The sequence below is a fragment of the Oryctolagus cuniculus genome, chromosome 12 (genome assembly GCF_051225735.1).
Source record: "Oryctolagus cuniculus isolate XC-2025 breed Fujian yellow rabbit chromosome 12, ASM5122573v1, whole genome shotgun sequence".
Lineage (NCBI taxonomy): Eukaryota > Metazoa > Chordata > Mammalia > Lagomorpha > Leporidae > Oryctolagus > Oryctolagus cuniculus.
Window position 1 is genome coordinate 64,509,524 of NC_142878.1, and position 16,081 is coordinate 64,525,604.

The 16,081-nt window shown below is 44.4% G+C and overlaps 1 protein-coding gene across 2 annotated transcripts in view; it reads left to right on the top strand.

Moving 5' to 3' along the window:
* CHP1 (calcineurin like EF-hand protein 1) overlaps positions 1–16,081 on the top strand; it is a 58,209-nt gene that overhangs the window by 17,212 nt on the left and 24,916 nt on the right. For both annotated transcript variants that reach the window (XM_089310110.1, XM_051822078.3), the window contains one exon: positions 9,332–9,412. Coding sequence is in view for 1 of the 2 variants with exons in the window: in XM_051822078.3 (XP_051678038.1) it covers positions 9,332–9,412 (81 nt within the window). In the remaining variant the exon portion in view is untranslated. The remainder of the gene's footprint in view (positions 1–9,331; positions 9,413–16,081) is intronic.

The window sequence follows — 16,081 nt, forward strand, 5'->3', positions numbered from 1 at the left end:
GCCAGAGCCTAGAGTCCAGAGTTTTAGCTGGTTCTTAAGAATGGTGGGGACCCAAGTACTTGAACTATCACTGCTGTCTCCAGGATCTTATTAGCAGGAAGCTGGATCAGGAGCAGAGAAGCCAGGACTTGAAACTGGCACTCCAATATAGGATAGTCCAAAAAGGGACTTAAATGCACTAAATACCCACCCTAAAATATCTATTTTTGGGGGCTGGTGATGTGGCATAGTAGGTTAAGCCTTCGCATGAGGTGCTGGTTCAATTCCCAGCTGTTCTACTTCTGATCTAACTCTCTGCTAATGACCTGGGAAAGCAGTGGAAGATGACCCAAGTGCTTGAGCTCCTGTACCCATGTGGGAGACCTGGATGAAGCTCCTGGCTCCTGGCTTCAGATCAGACCAGCTCTGGCTGTTGTAGCCATTGTGGAGTGACCCAGGGGATGGAGACTTCTCTCTGTCTCTCCCTTTCTCTCTGTCTGTAATTCTTTCCTCTCAAATAAATAAATCTTTTAAAAATTTCTGTTTTCTTCTTCAGCTCCAATACTTTAATAATTCATTTGATTTTGGGTTTAAATCTTCCTCCTAAATTCATATTTAACCACTAAGTAAAGATGATTTGAGGGCCAGTGTTGTGGAGTAGGTAAGCCACCCTGCACTGCCGGATTCCCATATGAGTATTGCTTCGCGTCCTAGCTGCTCCACTTCTGATTCAGCTCCCTGCTAATGGCCTGGATAAACCAATAGAAGATGGCCCAAGTGTTTGGGGCCCCTGCCGCCCACATTGGGAGACCCAGATGAAGCTCCTGGCTCCAGCCTCGGCCTTCGGCTCTCTCTGGCCATGATTACCAAACTCAGCTCACAACTTTTTTTTTTTTTTAGATTTACTTATTTATTTGAAAGGCAGAGGCAGAGAGAGAAGTCCTTCATCCACTGGTTCATTCCTGTTAGTTTCATCTGGGTTTCCCACCTGGGTGCAGGGGCCCAAGCACTTGGGCTTATCTTCTGCTGCTTTCCCAGGTACATTAGTGGGAGCTGATTGTGAAGCAGAGCAGCCAGGACTTGAACCGGTGCCAATATGGGACGCCCGCACTGCAGGCAGCGTTTAACCCAGGATGCTACAGTGTTAGCCCCTCAAGACTCATCTTGCCCTTTCCAGAGCCCCTGAGGGGCTCATGCAGTTCTTATCTTTTTTTTTTTTTTTTTAATCTAGAACAAGCTCCACCTATTTTTTTTCCCACCTTCTTAAGGCAGCAGTTGCGTGGTTGTTAAAAGAGTGTTTTCCTTCTGCACTGTTTACTTTCTTCTTCCAAAGTGTTCCATGTCTGTGGCCTGCAGCCAGATTCTGCAGAGAGGCTGTAGTGTACCGTCCTTGGCATTCTGTGTTCTTTTGTAGTGATCCCTCCCAATGGGAACACGAAACAGAGTCTGAAGTCCTCTGTTAGAATGGAGTGTCTTCAAAGCGCTCTCAGAGATTTACCCCAACGGATGTTATATAGAACAATAATTTCTTGGTCTATCAATAGGTATTGTCTTTTTTTTTTTTTTTTTTTTTTTTTTAAAGATTTATTTATTTCAAAGGCAGAGTTACAGAGAGGCAGAGGCAGAAAAGTCTTCCGCCCACTGGTTCACTCCCCAAATGTCTGCAACGGCTGGAGCTGGGCCGATCTGGAGCCAGGAGCTTCTTCTGGGTCTCCCACGCAGGTGCAGGGGCCCAAGGGTTTGGGCCATCCCAGGCCATAGCAGAGAGCTGGATTGGAAGTGGAGCAGCCTGGACTCACACCAGCACCCATATGGTATTCTGGCACTACAGGCGGTGACTTTACCTGCCATGCCACAGTGCTGCCGGCTCCTTGTCTTGTTAAAGTTAATTAAAATTTGTGAAATCTTGTTAAACAAGGCTGAACATGCTGTTCTACCACATTTTTTTAAATTTATTTTTATTTATTTGGAAGGCAGAGACACAGTTCTCTTCTGCCAGTTCATTCTCCAAATGCTTGCAAAAGCCAGGGCTGGTCCAGGCAGAAGCCAGCTGCCCGGAATTCGGTATAAGTTTTCCATTTGGGTATCAGGGACCCAACTACTTGAACCATCACCTGTTTCATCCCAAGGTACACATTAGCAGGAAGCTGGAATTAGGAGTGGAGCTGGGACTTAGAATACAAGTATCCAAAGCAGTTTTTTTAAAAAATATTTTTAAAAGATTTTTTTAAAAAAAGGTTATTTATTTGAAAATCAGAGTTACAGAATGAAAGAGGGAGAGAGAAAGATCTCTTCCATCCACTGGCTCACTCCCCAGATGACTACAGCAGCCAGGGCTGGGCCAGGCTGAAGCCAGGTGCCTGGAACTCTATATGGATCTACCACCATGTGGCTGGCAGGAGTCCAAGTCCTTGAGCCACCTTCTGCTGCTTTCCCAGTCACATAAACAGGGAGCTGGATTGGAAGCGGAGCAGCTGGGACTCATATGGGATGCCAGTGTCAGAGGCAGCCGCTTAACCCCTGCGTCACAACGCCAACCCTCCAAGCAGCTTCTTAATTGCTGTCTCGTGTGCCCATTCCCAGCACATTTTTTTTTTTTAAAGACTTACTGGGGCTGGCACTCTGGCATATTTGGTTAGGCCTCTGTCTGTGGCACGGGCATCCCATATGGGCACCTGCTCAAGTCCCAGCTGCTCCGCTTCCTATCCAGCTCCCTGCTAATGGTCTGGAAAGCACTGGTAATAGCCCAAGTGCTTGGGCCTCTTCACCCACGTGGTAGACGCTGAAGAAGCTCCAGCCATTGTAAGCTATTGTCTCTCCCTTTCCCTGTAATTCTGCCTCTCAAATAAATAAATAAATCTTAAACAAAAAAGTAGCTGAGTCCTGTAAGAGGTCCAGAGGTGATCCTTTGTAGGTCAGGTCAAACATGTGCACACAAAGATGGCTTTTTTGGTTTAAATACATTATGTATTGTCCATATATACTGTGTTGGTCCAAGTCAGGATAATGATTACTCTTTGAGGAGGGGACAAATAGAGCCATGAGAGAAGCTTCCGGGTATTGGTAATCAATACTTTCTTAATCTGGGGTCTGGTTACAAACTTTACTTTGTGAAAATCATGCCGAATGCTTTTGACTTGTGCCCCTTTCTTTATGTTATACTTCAATACATGTTAGCTGTTTTTTTGTTATTATTATTCATTTATTTGAAAGGTAGAGTTACAGAGAAAAAGAGAGACAGATCTTCCATCTGTTGGTTCATCCATCAAATGGCCACAATGGCCAGGGCTGTGCCAGGCCAATGCCAGGAGCCAGAAGCTTCCTCTGGATTTCCCACATGGGTGCAAGGGCCCAGGAACTTGGGCCCTCTGCTGCTGCTTTCCCAGGCACATTAGCAAGGGGCTGGATCAAAGTGGTGCAGCAGCTGGAACTTGAACCGGCAGCCATATGGGATGCCCGAACTACATGCCACAGCTTTACCTGCTATGCCACATCACTGGCCCCTAAATGTTAGCTTTAGAAATATCCTTTGTGTTGAGAAAATTTGATTTTATGTCTTTTTCCAGTAGTATATTTTCTCTAACAATGCCATGAATAAAATATTCCTGGTTATTAAATTATACAGGTTTAGGTGACCATAAGGATAGCATAGACCAGTTAAACCTTTAAAAGTTAGTTTTTGATGGCAGTTGGTAGTTGGTTGTGTTGTTACATGTCACTTTAAAACTTAAAATTTTAGGAGATTGTATTCTGGACAGTAGCCGTTCATCTGCTCCAACACTGAATGCTTTGAGGTGCAGAGGACAGTAGATTGAATGTCCTGGGCAAGCATTGGCTTTGTGTGAGGAGAAGTGTGATGCCAATCCAGTCTTCATTCTTGCTGTACATAACCTCTTTTCCTCCTCTAAAAGCTTCAAATACCTCTTCTTGATACTCTGAAATGTCACCATCTGTGGGATGAACGAGTGTATGGAAGACCTCTCTGTTTCTCCCTCCATGTAGCTATACCTCTCAAATAAGTAAATAGGGTCTTTAACAATTTTTTTATTTATATAAAAGATTTTTTTTAAGTCCTCTATCTCCTATTGTTTTTGTTTGAAGATTTATTTATTTGAAAGGTACAGTTAGAAAGAAGGAGAGATAGATCTGTTTGCTGACTCACTCTACAAATCAACAGAATGCCCAGGTTTTGACCAGGCCAAAGCCAGAAGCCAGAAATTTCACCTAGGTCTCCTGTGTGGGGGTAAGGTACTATGTACTTGGACCATCTTCTGGTGTTTTCCCTGGTGCATTAACAGAGAGCTGGATTGGAAGTGGAGCTGCTGTGATTCAAACTGGTGCCCCTGTGGGATGCCAGTGTCATAGGTGGCAGCTTAACCCACTGTGCCACAATGCTGGCTGCAGGCTCCTTTTTTTTTTTTTTTTTTAAAGATTTATTTATTTGAAAGGCAGAATTATATAAAGAGAGAGACTTAGAGATCTTCTTTCCTCTGGTAAATTCATCAAATGGCCACAATGGCTGGGACTGGACTGGGCTGTAGCCAGGAGCTTCTTCCAGGTCTTCCTCTTTAGGGTGGCAGGGACCCAAACAATTGTGCCCTTTTCACTTCTTTCCCAGGCACAGTAGCAGGGAGCTGGATCCAAAGTGGAGGACTTGAACTGGTGCTGTATATGATTTTGACATCACAGGCAGCAGCTTAACCTACTGGACCACAATGCTGGCCGCCCAATCTCCTATTTTTAATATACAAGATACTGCATTTTACAAATGCAGAAACTTACCAGCTGTTTATTGGTCCTTATTTGTGCCTACTGGTTTTCTTCTTCTTCTTCTTCTTCTTCTTTTTTTTTTTTTTTTTTTTTAATATTTATTTATCTGAGAGGGAGAGTTACAGAGAGAGGGAGAGACAGGTCTTCATCTGCTGGTTCATTCCCACAACAGCTGGAGCTAGGCAGATACAAAGTCACGAACCAGGAGCTTCTTCTGGGTCTCCCACGTGGATGCAGGGGCCCAAGCCTTTGGGCCGTCTTCCACTACTTTCCCAGGCCACCAGCAGAGAGCTGGATTGGAAGTAGAGCAGCCAGGACTTGAACTGGTACCCATATTGGATGCTGGCCCCACAAAGGCTTAATCCACTATACCACAGCGCTGGCCCTGTGCTCAGTAGTTCTTACTAATGCTCCTAGGGAATAATCTTTCGCACTATCTTCCCAGGTAGATATCTCAGGTTTTTTGTTCTTGTTTTCCCCATTGCAGTTCTTTATTTTTATGCTTGGGACAAATGATTTTGTATTCTTAGAATGGGCATGGGCAGAATTGGGCAGCTGAAGTGGGTACTCAAAAAAAGATGCATTCTTCACAACAGCCTTTGAGTAATTACTCTGGCGACTGCTCCCCTTCCCTGGCACCTCCATGTGTGGTGCCTCTGAGATTCTGCAAGGCAGAATGGCTGTCAGCTCTTGCAGATTTCTGTTCCAACTTACTTGTCAATACATCCATGCCTACTTTCTGAATTGGTTGTACTCCTTTGTCTACTAGACTATGCCTTCTACCCTGATCAGATGGTAGATAGATTCCTATCCATAGATTTTTGCTCTTTCAGGGAGTTTTAGAGAATGGCAGGAGGTCAATGCTCATGAGCCCTCTGCCCTCAACCAAAAGAGTACAAGTGGTCTGTAGATGATGGAAAAAGTGTTAAATATGTTATAAGATCTCTTTCTCTCTTTGCCTTTCAAATAAAATGAAAAATTTTAAAATAATTTTAAAAAATAGTGTGTTTTTAGAAGTTAGTGTATTTTTTTCCTTTTCAAAAAATCTTCGGGTCTGGCACTGTTGCATAATGGGTAAAGAAGCTGCCTACGGTGCCAGTGTCTCATATGGGTGATGATTTGAGTCCTGGCTGCTCCACTTCCGATCCAGCTCTCTACTATGGTCTGTGAAAGCAGTAGAAGATGGCCCAAGTCCTTGGGTCCCTGCGCCCACATGGGAGACCCAGAAGAAGTTCCTGGCTCCTGGCTTTGGTTCAGCACAGCTCCAGCCATTTTGGCCATCTGGGGAGTGAACCAGCAGATGGAACACTTCTCTGTCTTTTCTTCTCTCTGTCTGTGACTCTGCTTCTTAAATAAATAAATAAATCTTTAAAAAAATCTTCAAGCAAGATTTTACTACGTGTAATATGAGGCAGAATATAATGGTGGGGCCAGCACTGTGGCATAGCGGGAAAGTCACCACCTGCAGTGCTGGCATCCCATTTGTGTGCTAGTTCAAGTCTTGGCTGCTGCACTTCTGATCCAGTTCTCTGTGATGGCCCAAGTCCTTGGGCCCCTACACCCATGTGGGAGACCTGGAAGAAGCTCCTGGCTCCTGGCTTAGGATCAGTCCAGCTCTGGCCATTGCTGCCATTTGGGGAGTGAACCAGCAGATAGAAGATCTCTCTCTCTCTCTCCGCTTCTCTGTAACTCTGCCTTTCAAATAAATAAATCTCTTAAGAAAAAAAGAATAAAATGTTGATATGTTTTTCAAAGAGTACACACAAATCTACAGTTCAAATGAATCTTACACTTTGGAGTATTTCTTTTTCTCTATTAGGTTTGTGCTAGTGGACCAATTTGCAAAGCTAAGTTCTAAATGAACTGCCCAGGTGATCTCCATTCTACACATTCTGTACAATTACTGGTATATTGTGTGACAACAAACTCTCTTTATAATCTTTCATTTTAATTTTCATACTTCCAGCAGTACTCCTCTTGATCTGCTCTCTGAAACCACATTTTATACTTAATCTAAGATACTAAGACTAGAGTTACATAGTATCAAAGGATAGAATTTAAGGTCCTGGTCGGAGATCGCCTTATTGAACCTGAGGAGTTCAGACTAGGTTGTGCATCCATCACTTGATACTAGAGCCTGGGTTTAGACTGCATTTTCTCTGCTAATGTCACTTGGGCTTGTTAGACTCTAAAGTCAAGAAGATGGCCATGCAATTTAAATCAGTCTTTATCTTCATTTGAAAGGGACCAACCTTTGTCAAATAAGAGGGGCTACATTTTGGTGATAATGTGGGCTTTGTATTAGGACAAATTATGATGTAAGGAAAGCTTAGTACATTTTAGTTGAATTAAAGAATCAGGACCTCAGTAATTCTCTTTATCATCTTAAGCAATCAGTTTTCCTGTGAATATCTTCTTCTGGTTCATTCACTGATACACAGATTATTTCCCTAAATGATCAAGGAAGATTGGAATCTGGAGTGACTGTTCCAGAGCTTTGTGCTTAGTCCACGAGGTCAGTTTCTCCCTGTTCCCAGATGTGGTGGAGATGATCTCATGGAATTAATGAAGCACCAGGTAAATGTTAAACCACAAGAGGAACAAAGTGTGAAGGCTCCTGGGTAAAACAGGAGCACTTGGTGATCTTCTGTCTTCATTAGCATTCAGTACAAAGACATAGAGGAATGTGTTTAACATCTTCTGATAGCAAACATCTTCAAGGCAGGAATCTGATTTACTCAAGTTCATGGTTTTGGTTATTTGGCATTTTGATACAGTACTATTATGTAATACTCCATATTCTATATGGTCCATATTCCATTTTCACCTTTTACCCAATAATGTCGTTTATAACAACCTTTTCCTAATCAAGGATCATGTGTGTAGTCTCCTGTTTCTTTAGTCTCCTTTGCTCTGGAACAGTCAGTCCCCTGTCTTCATAATACTGGTAGTTGTTAGGAAACTGGCACAGTTCTAGCCAGGTGGCTGCATGGCCCAGCTACCTGAGCCAGGCTCCACCCCCATCTTAATGGGATTCACTGCTCCTGCTTCCCTGCCCGCCCTCAGGCAAAGTTTTAAAAGGGCCTGTTCCTGCACATGTGCTCTCTTGGCCCTTCTCTCCTGCACTCTCTTGGCCTCTCTTGGCCCCTCTCATCTCTCTCCTCTCTGCTCTCTCCTCTCTTAGTTCCTCTCCTCTCTGTTTCTTATATTCTCTCTCTTTTCCCTTTGCCACCCCTTCACTCCAGTCTCTAGGGTGTTCCCCAATAAACCCTTCCCCTTACTCCGGTGTTCGGTGTGTTTTGCGATGGCTAACATTAATATATAACAATAGTTCTGTAGAGTGTGATGCAGATTTGGTATAGACAGCTGTATATTCTTGGCACAGAACTTTTTTTTTTTTTTTGACAGGCAGAGTGGACAGTGAGAGAGAGACAGAGAGAGAAAGGTCTTCCTTTTGCCGTTGGTTCACCCTCCAAAGGCCGCCACGGCCGGCGCACCGTGCTGATCCGAAGCCAGGAGCCAGGTGCTTCTCCTGGTCTCCCATGGGGTGCAGGGCCTAAGCACTTGGGCCATCCTCTACTGCCTTCCCGGGCCACAGCAGAGAGCTGGCCTGCAAAAGGGGCAACCGGGACAGAATCCGGCGCCCGACGGGGACTAGAACCCGGTGTGCTGGCGCCGCAGGTGGAGGATTAGCCTAGTGAGCTGCGACGCCGGCCAACAACCAGAGAACTTTTAAAAAGAATACTTAGGAACAGTTTTTGGAAGAGCAGTCTTTTCAAAAGTTTAACATGGGAAAAAATGTGTTTGTTAGAAAAAGAGCACGTATTTTTGACTTATAGATAGGTTTAAATCACAGTTCTGCCACTTAGTAGTTTTGTGGCACTGGGCAAATTACTTTATCTCACTGACTGTCAGTTTCCTCAGCTCTCAAATACTGACCTGAAGAAATGAGATAATGTGTGTAAACAGTAGCACACAGTGGGTACACAAAGAATGGTAATTAGCAGAATTCACTGTAGCAGAATTTCCAAGCTGTATGAATGTGGCTGCTCTTGCCGTGCCCTAAGGCTTAGTGATTCTCTAGCTGCTGCTTCTAGAAGAGAAGGGAGAAATAGCTAGAAGTATGGAAATCAATGGTTGTCATATTCTTTTCTTTGATGTAAATATTGCCTAAGAGTTCCTTGCATTTCATAGGTGCTTTATATCTTAACCAGATTTCACCCCCCACATTCAAATTCTGTGGTGGTAGATACTTTAATCGGCTGTTCCTTCTCGAAACTTAATAAGTACAAAATGGTAATGTTCAAGGAATCATTTACTAAGAAACGGCTTAGAACTTGTCTGTTAGTTGATTTATTGACAACCTATGTGCTGAATTCACTGGAACGTGGCTGCTGCCACCCCTGCTGGTACAGGAAACACTTGGCAGCTTTAAAGTGCTATTCGTTGCAGTTACTTGGTATAATTTACCATAGAAGTGAATCCCTGGAGGTAATATTCTTGCTAAGGTGTGCATGTTTCTGGCTGAAGGAGTTCGTGCTGAGGACCAGTGCTCTCTAACCCAAGGTGATTGTCTTGGCAGCCGGGAAGATTTCCAGAGGATTCCAGAACTTGCCATCAACCCACTGGGGGATCGGATCATCAATGCCTTCTTTCCAGAGGGGTGAGTCAGTGCAGTGGTTGGACTTCCTTGTAGTGGCTATCTCAGCATATGTTAATTCCTAATCTGGAATAATGATGTGGATTGGGGGCTGGCGCTGTGGCGTAGTGGGTAAAGCCGCTGCCTGTAGTGCCGGCATCCCATATGGGCGCCCGTTCAGGTCCAGGCTGCTCCACTTCTGATCCAGCTCTCTGCTACGGCCTGGGAAAACAGCAGAAGATGCCCCAAGTCCTTGGGCCCCTGCACCTGCTTGAGAGACCTGGAAAGCTCCTGGCTCTTGCCTTCAGAGCGGCATAGCTCCTACTTTTGTGGCCAATTGGGGAGTGAACCAGAGGATGAAAGACCTCTCTCTTTCTTTCTCTCTCCTTCTCTCTGTGTAACTCTGCCTTTCAAATAAATAAATCTTTTAAAAAAAATGATGTAGATTGGTTCATCTCAGACCGGGGTCTCCCCAGTTATATTGAGCAGTCCTGGTTTTGTCAAATATAAAATGTCTCTTCTATCCTGTCCTCCCTGTCTTAAACTTGAAGTAGATAAGGAGACCATATCTTAAATTCTGTTTTTGATTTTTTTTTTAGATTTATTTATTTGAAAGACAGAGTTTAAAGGGGCAAAGGGGAGAGAGTGAGCTTCAAATTACTGGTTCACCCCAAATGGCCACAACTGCCAGGGCTGGGCCAGGCTGAAGCCAGGAGCCTGGAACTCCATCCTGCTGTTACAGGAAACACTCCCACATGAGTGGCAGGGCCCAACTGCTTGGGCCATCATCCACTGCTTTGCCTAGGTCATTAGCGGGGAGCTGAATCGGAAGTGGAACAGTCACATCTTGAACTGGTGCACACATGGGAGTCTTCTGTCACAGGTGCACCTTAACCCACTACACCACAACACTGCCCTCTATTTTTATATTCTTGACATTTTGTCTCATTTGTGTGCACTGTCTCTTGCAGTAGTAACCAATAAAAATGTAATGCATGTCATGTATGTAATTATACATGTAGAATGGCCACATGAAAAACCTAGATAAAGAAGTTAAATTAACTTTGGCAATATTTCTTTTATTTAATCTAAAATATTATCATTTTAATACTTAATATTAAAAACTACTGAGATAATTTATATTATTTTTTAATAGTCCTTGCAGGGTTGTTTTTTTTTTTTTAAGATTTATTTTATTTGAAAGGCAGAGTTAGAGAGAGAGAGAGAGAGCGCACGTGCTTCCATCCACTGGTTCACTCTCCAGATGGCTGTAACAACCAGGGCTGGGCCAGACCAAAGCCAGGCACCAGGAGCTTCTTCTATTCTGGGTCTCCCTGGTAGGTACAGGGTGAGCCCAAGGACTTGGGCCATCTTCTGCTGCTTTCCCAGGCACACTAGCAGGAAGCTGGATCAGAAGTGGAGCAACCTGGACTTGAACCCATATAGTAGGATGTCAGCATCACAGGTGATGGCTTAAACTGCTACACTACAACGCCAGCCCCTGTGTTCTTTTTTTGTATTAAGTCTTTGCAATCTAGTGTGTAATTTACACTTAGAGCATGTATCAGACACACTAACCATGTTTCATGTGTGTTTAATGGCTGTGCACTGGGACAGCACAGCTAGTGACTTAAGCTCACTCTTTCTCCAAACTCAACCTTCTTCTGTTTCTGTTTTTTTTTTTTTTGAAAGAGTTAGACAGAGAGAGAAAGAGAGGTCTTCCATCCACTGGTTCACTCATCAAATGGCTGCAACGGCCAGGAGCCAGGAGCTTCTTCTAGGTCTCCCACGCAGGTGCAGAGACCCAAGGACTTAGGCCGTTTTCTACTGCTTTCCCAGGCCATTGCAGAGAGCTAGATCAGAAATGGAGCAGCCAGGACCTGAACCAATGCCCATATGGGATGCTGGCACTGCAAGTGGCACTACCCATTACGCCACAGTACCAGCCCCCTCCTTCTACTTCTTACAATCTGACTCTTCTCTCTGGCTCACACTTGGTCTCTGTCCTCCACCTTCTTTCTCTCCCCCTGTCTGTGCACTCTGTTTCTCCCTTTCCTTCTTGCTCTCTGTATTCATATAACACACATAACCTCTCACATTTTGTCAAGTAAATTATTTAATTTTTATTTTAAAGACTTATTTTATTTATCTGAAATGTATGGTGATAGAAAAAGGAAGACAAGAGACCTTCCATCCACTGGTTCACTACCCAAATGACTACAACAACTAGGGCTGGGCCAGGCCAAAGCCAAGAACCCAGAACTCCATCCTGGTCTTCCACATGAATGTCAGGGGCCCAAGCACTTGAGCCATTTTTCCACTGCTTTCCCAGGCGAGTTAGCAGGGAGCTGGATCAGAAATAGAGCATCTAGGACTCAAACTGATCCTCTGAAATGGGATGCTGGAGTGGTAGGCAGTGGCTTAACCTGCTGTGCCACAATGCTGGCCCTTTAAGTAGATTATTTCTTACTTTAGGTTTGTCTAATGTAAAACTAGACTTTTTATATGGTTTATTATGTAATGTACTGCCTTCATTGTACTGAGTAAATATTTAATGATTTGATCAGGTACCTTTCTGTGAATAAAGGTTATCAAATAGTCTTGTGAGTAATCACCCGAGCATCTCTTCCTGGTTCTGTGTCGATTTTCTGTATGACCCAAAGGATACAGAGGGTGTATGTGCCAGTTTTGTTTTTTTGTTTTGTTTTGTTTTTTTTTAAGATTTATTCTATTCACTTAAAAGGCAGAGTTAGAGAGGGAGAAAGAGATCTTCCATCTACTGGTTCACTTCCCAAATGGCCCCAATGGACAGAGCAGGGCCAGGCCCAAGCCAGGAACCAGGAGCTTCTTCCAGGTCTCTCATGTGAGTGCAGGGTCCCAAGGACTTGGGCCATCTTTTTGCTGCTTTCCCAGGTGCATTAGCAGGGAGCTTGATTGGAAGTGAAGCAGCCTGGACTCAAACTTGTGCCTATAAAGGATGTCAGCATTACAGGCAGTGGCTTATCCTGGTATACCTCAGAGCCAGTCCTGACTATTTATTTATTTATATTTTTTGACAGGCAGAGTGGACAGTGAGAGAGAGACAGAGAGAAAGGTCTTCCTTTTCCGTTGGTTCACCCTCCAATGGCCGCCCTGGCTGGCGCGCTGCGGCCGGCGCACCGCGCTGATCCAATGGCAGGAGCCAGGTACTTCTCCTGGTCTCCCATGGGGTGCAGGGCCCAAGCACTTGGGCCATCCTCCACTACCCTCCCTAGCCACAGCAGAGGGCTGGCCTGCAAGAGGGGCAACCGGGACAGAATCCGGCGCCCCGACCGGGACTAGAACCCGGTGTGCCGGCGCCGCAAGGCGGAGGATTAGCCTAGTGAGCCGCGGCGCCAGCTGACAGTTTATTTAAAGACAATAAACAAGGGATGATGGTTGTGGGGTAGCAGGTTAAGCCACTGCTTAGGAACACCTGTATTCCTTATGGGATTCCTTGATTCAAGTACTAGTTACTCTGCACTTCAACTCCAGCTTCCTGCTAATATGCCTGGAAGGCAATAAATGATGGCCTGAGTACTTGGGTTTCTGTTACTTATGTAGGAGACCTGCATAGAATTGCTGGCTCCTGGCTTTGCCCTGAGTCCTGGCTGTTGCAGGTATTTGGGTAGTGAACCAGTGAATGGAAGATCTCTCTCTTTCAAATACATAAATCTTCATTATTATTATTATTATTTTTTTTTTGGACAGGCAGAGTTAGACAGTGAGTGAGAGAGAGAGACAGAGAGAAAGGTCTTCCTTCCATTGGTTCACTCCCCAAGTGGCTGCTACGGCTGGTGTGCTGCATCGATCCAAAGCCAGGAGCCAGGTGCTTCCTCCTGATCTCCCATGTGGGTGCAGGGCCCAAGCACTTGGGCCATCCTCCACTGCCTTCCCAGACCACAGCAGAGAGCTGGACTGGAAGAGGAGCAACCGGGACAGATTCCGGTGCCCCAACTGGGTCTAGAACCCAGGGTGCTGGCACCATAGGTGGAGGATTAGCCAAGTGAGCCATGGCACTGGCCTAAATCTTTATTTAAAAAAAAAAAAAAAAGATTTATTTATTTATTTATTTGAAAGGCATAGTATCAGAGAGAGAGATAGAGGTCTTCCATCTGCTAGTTTACTCCCCAGATGGCTGCAATGGCTGGAGCTGAGCCAACCCGAAACCAGCAGCTTCTTTTGGATCTCCCATGTAGGTGCAGGAGCTCAAGGACTTGGGCCATCTTCCACTTTCCCAGGTACACTAGCAGGGAGCTGAATTAGAAGTAGAGCATACAGGACTTGAACTGGGGCTCATATGAGTTGCACAGGCCGCAGGCGGAGGCTTAATCTACTACACCACAGTGCCAGCTCCCTCAAACATATAAATCTGAAAGAAAGAAAGAAAGAAAGAAAGAAAGAAAGAAAGAAAGAAAGAAAGAAAGAAAGAAAGAAAGAAAGAAAGAAAGAAAGAAAGAAAGAAAGAAAGAAAGAAAGAAAGAAAGAAAGAAAGAAAGAAAGAAAGAAAGAAAGAAAGAAAGAAAGAAAGAAAGAAAGAAAGAAAGAAAGAAAGAAAGAAAGAAAGAAAGAAAGAAAGAAAGAAAGAAAGAAAGAAAGAAAGAAAGAGTAATCAAATCAGCCTTATTTTTTTCTATCTCTTCTTAATTTTTTTTTTGCCTTTTTGAAGATTTATTTATTTGAAAGGTAGAGATACAGAGAGAAGATGGCCATGATGGCTGGAGTTGGGTCATTCTGAAGCCAGGAGCCAGGAGCTTCATCTTGGTCTTCCACATGGGTGGCAGGGGCCCAAACACTTGGTCCATCTTCGACTGCTTTTCCCAGGCCATTAACAGGCAGCTGGATCAGAAGTGGAGCCACCAGGATATGAACTGGCACCAATATGGGATGCCAGCTTCACAGGCAGTGGCTTTACTTGCTATGCCACAATGCCAGCTGAGACTTACTCACTTTTTTTTTTTTTTTAATTTATTTGAGGCAGAGTTACAGAGATAGAAAGTGAGATCTTTCATAAGCTAGTTCACTTCCCTAATGGCCGCAATGGCAGTAGTCAAGCCAATCTGAAGCCAGGAGCTTCTACCAGGTCTCCCACATGGGTGCAGGGGCCCAAGAACTTGGGCCATTTTCCGCTGCTTTCCCAGGCCACTATCAGGGAGCTGGATTAGAGGTGGAGCAGCCAGGACTTGAACCAGTGCTCGTATGGGATATGGACACCACAGGCAGAGGCTAAATCTACTATGCCACAGTACCAACCCCAAGACTTTAAATGTTTGAGTTGACCATGAGTAATCTCATGCCCTCCATTTTTCTGTGTCTTTGAACTGTCCTTTTGTTTCAGGTGCGGTTTTATGGTGAATTCTTCCATGTTTTTCCTCTGTTCTAGCCCCTACCAAAGCATTGAACCATATCCAGACATATCTTTCATAGCCATGCTTTGAAATCCAAACAACAGAGCCTTTGAACTCTACCTTTAGAAGGTCTCTGAACTGTGTGTCTATCTGGCACTTAAAAGAGAACCTACATACTTCATCTACTCACTGGGGCACACAATGAATGGGATTCTTTATATATACCCACAAGAACAAGATCACCTGCTGTTTCCATGACTACCTTAGAGAGACAAATAATTATGTCACATGGCACATTCTTTTTTAACATTAAAAGATTATTCTTGGGGGTCGGCGCTGTAGCCCAGCGGGTTAAACCCCTGGCCTGAAGTGCTGGCATCCCATATGGGCGCCGGTTCTAGTCCTGGCTGCTCCTCTTCTGATACAGCTCTCTGCTATGGCCTGGCAAAGCAGTGGAAGATGGTCCAATTCCTTGGACCCCTGCTCCCATGTGGGAGACCTGGCAGAAGCTCCTGGCTCCTAGCTTTGAATCGGTACAGCTCCGGCCGTTGCAGCCATCTGGGGAATTAACCAGCAGATGGAAGACCTCTCTCTCTGTCTCTACCTCTCTTTGTAACTCTGTCCTTCAAGTAAATAAAATAAATCTTCCAAAACAAACAAAAAAATTATTCTTAAAAGTTTTACAAAGTTTTTTTTTTTTTTTTTTTTTTTTGACAGGCAGAGTTAGATAGAGAGAGAGACAGAGAGAAAGGTCTTCCTTTTTCCGTTGGTTTACCCCCGAAGTGGCTGCTAAGGCCAGTGCACTGCACCAATCCAAAGCCAGGAGCCAGATGCTTCCTCCTGATCTCCCATGCGGGTGCAAGGCCCAATCACTTGGGCCATCTTCCACTGCCTTCCCAGGCCACAGCAGAGAGCTGGACAGGAAGAGGAGCAACTGGGACAAAACCAGCGCCCCAACCAGGACTAGAACCTGGGGTGCTGGCGCCGCAGGCGAAGGATTAGCCTAGTGAGCCATGGTGCTGGCCTACAAAGTATTTCTTATGATTACCTGTTCATGATGTACAAATATTTAATCTTTAATACTAAAAAAGCTTTATATACAAAGAGAACAATGAGGAAAAAATGATGACTTAAGATATGTTATATCATGATATATCCCCTTGATTATTTTGTAGACATTTAATGTATATTGAAGTATTTATGCTGATTGGAAAAATGCTTAAAAAGCAGCATACAAAATTACATTTAGAGGTATTTGGGGACTAAACTAGTGGATGAAAGATCTCTCAGTTATCCAAAAAGCATAGAAAAATTACTGAAAGTCATA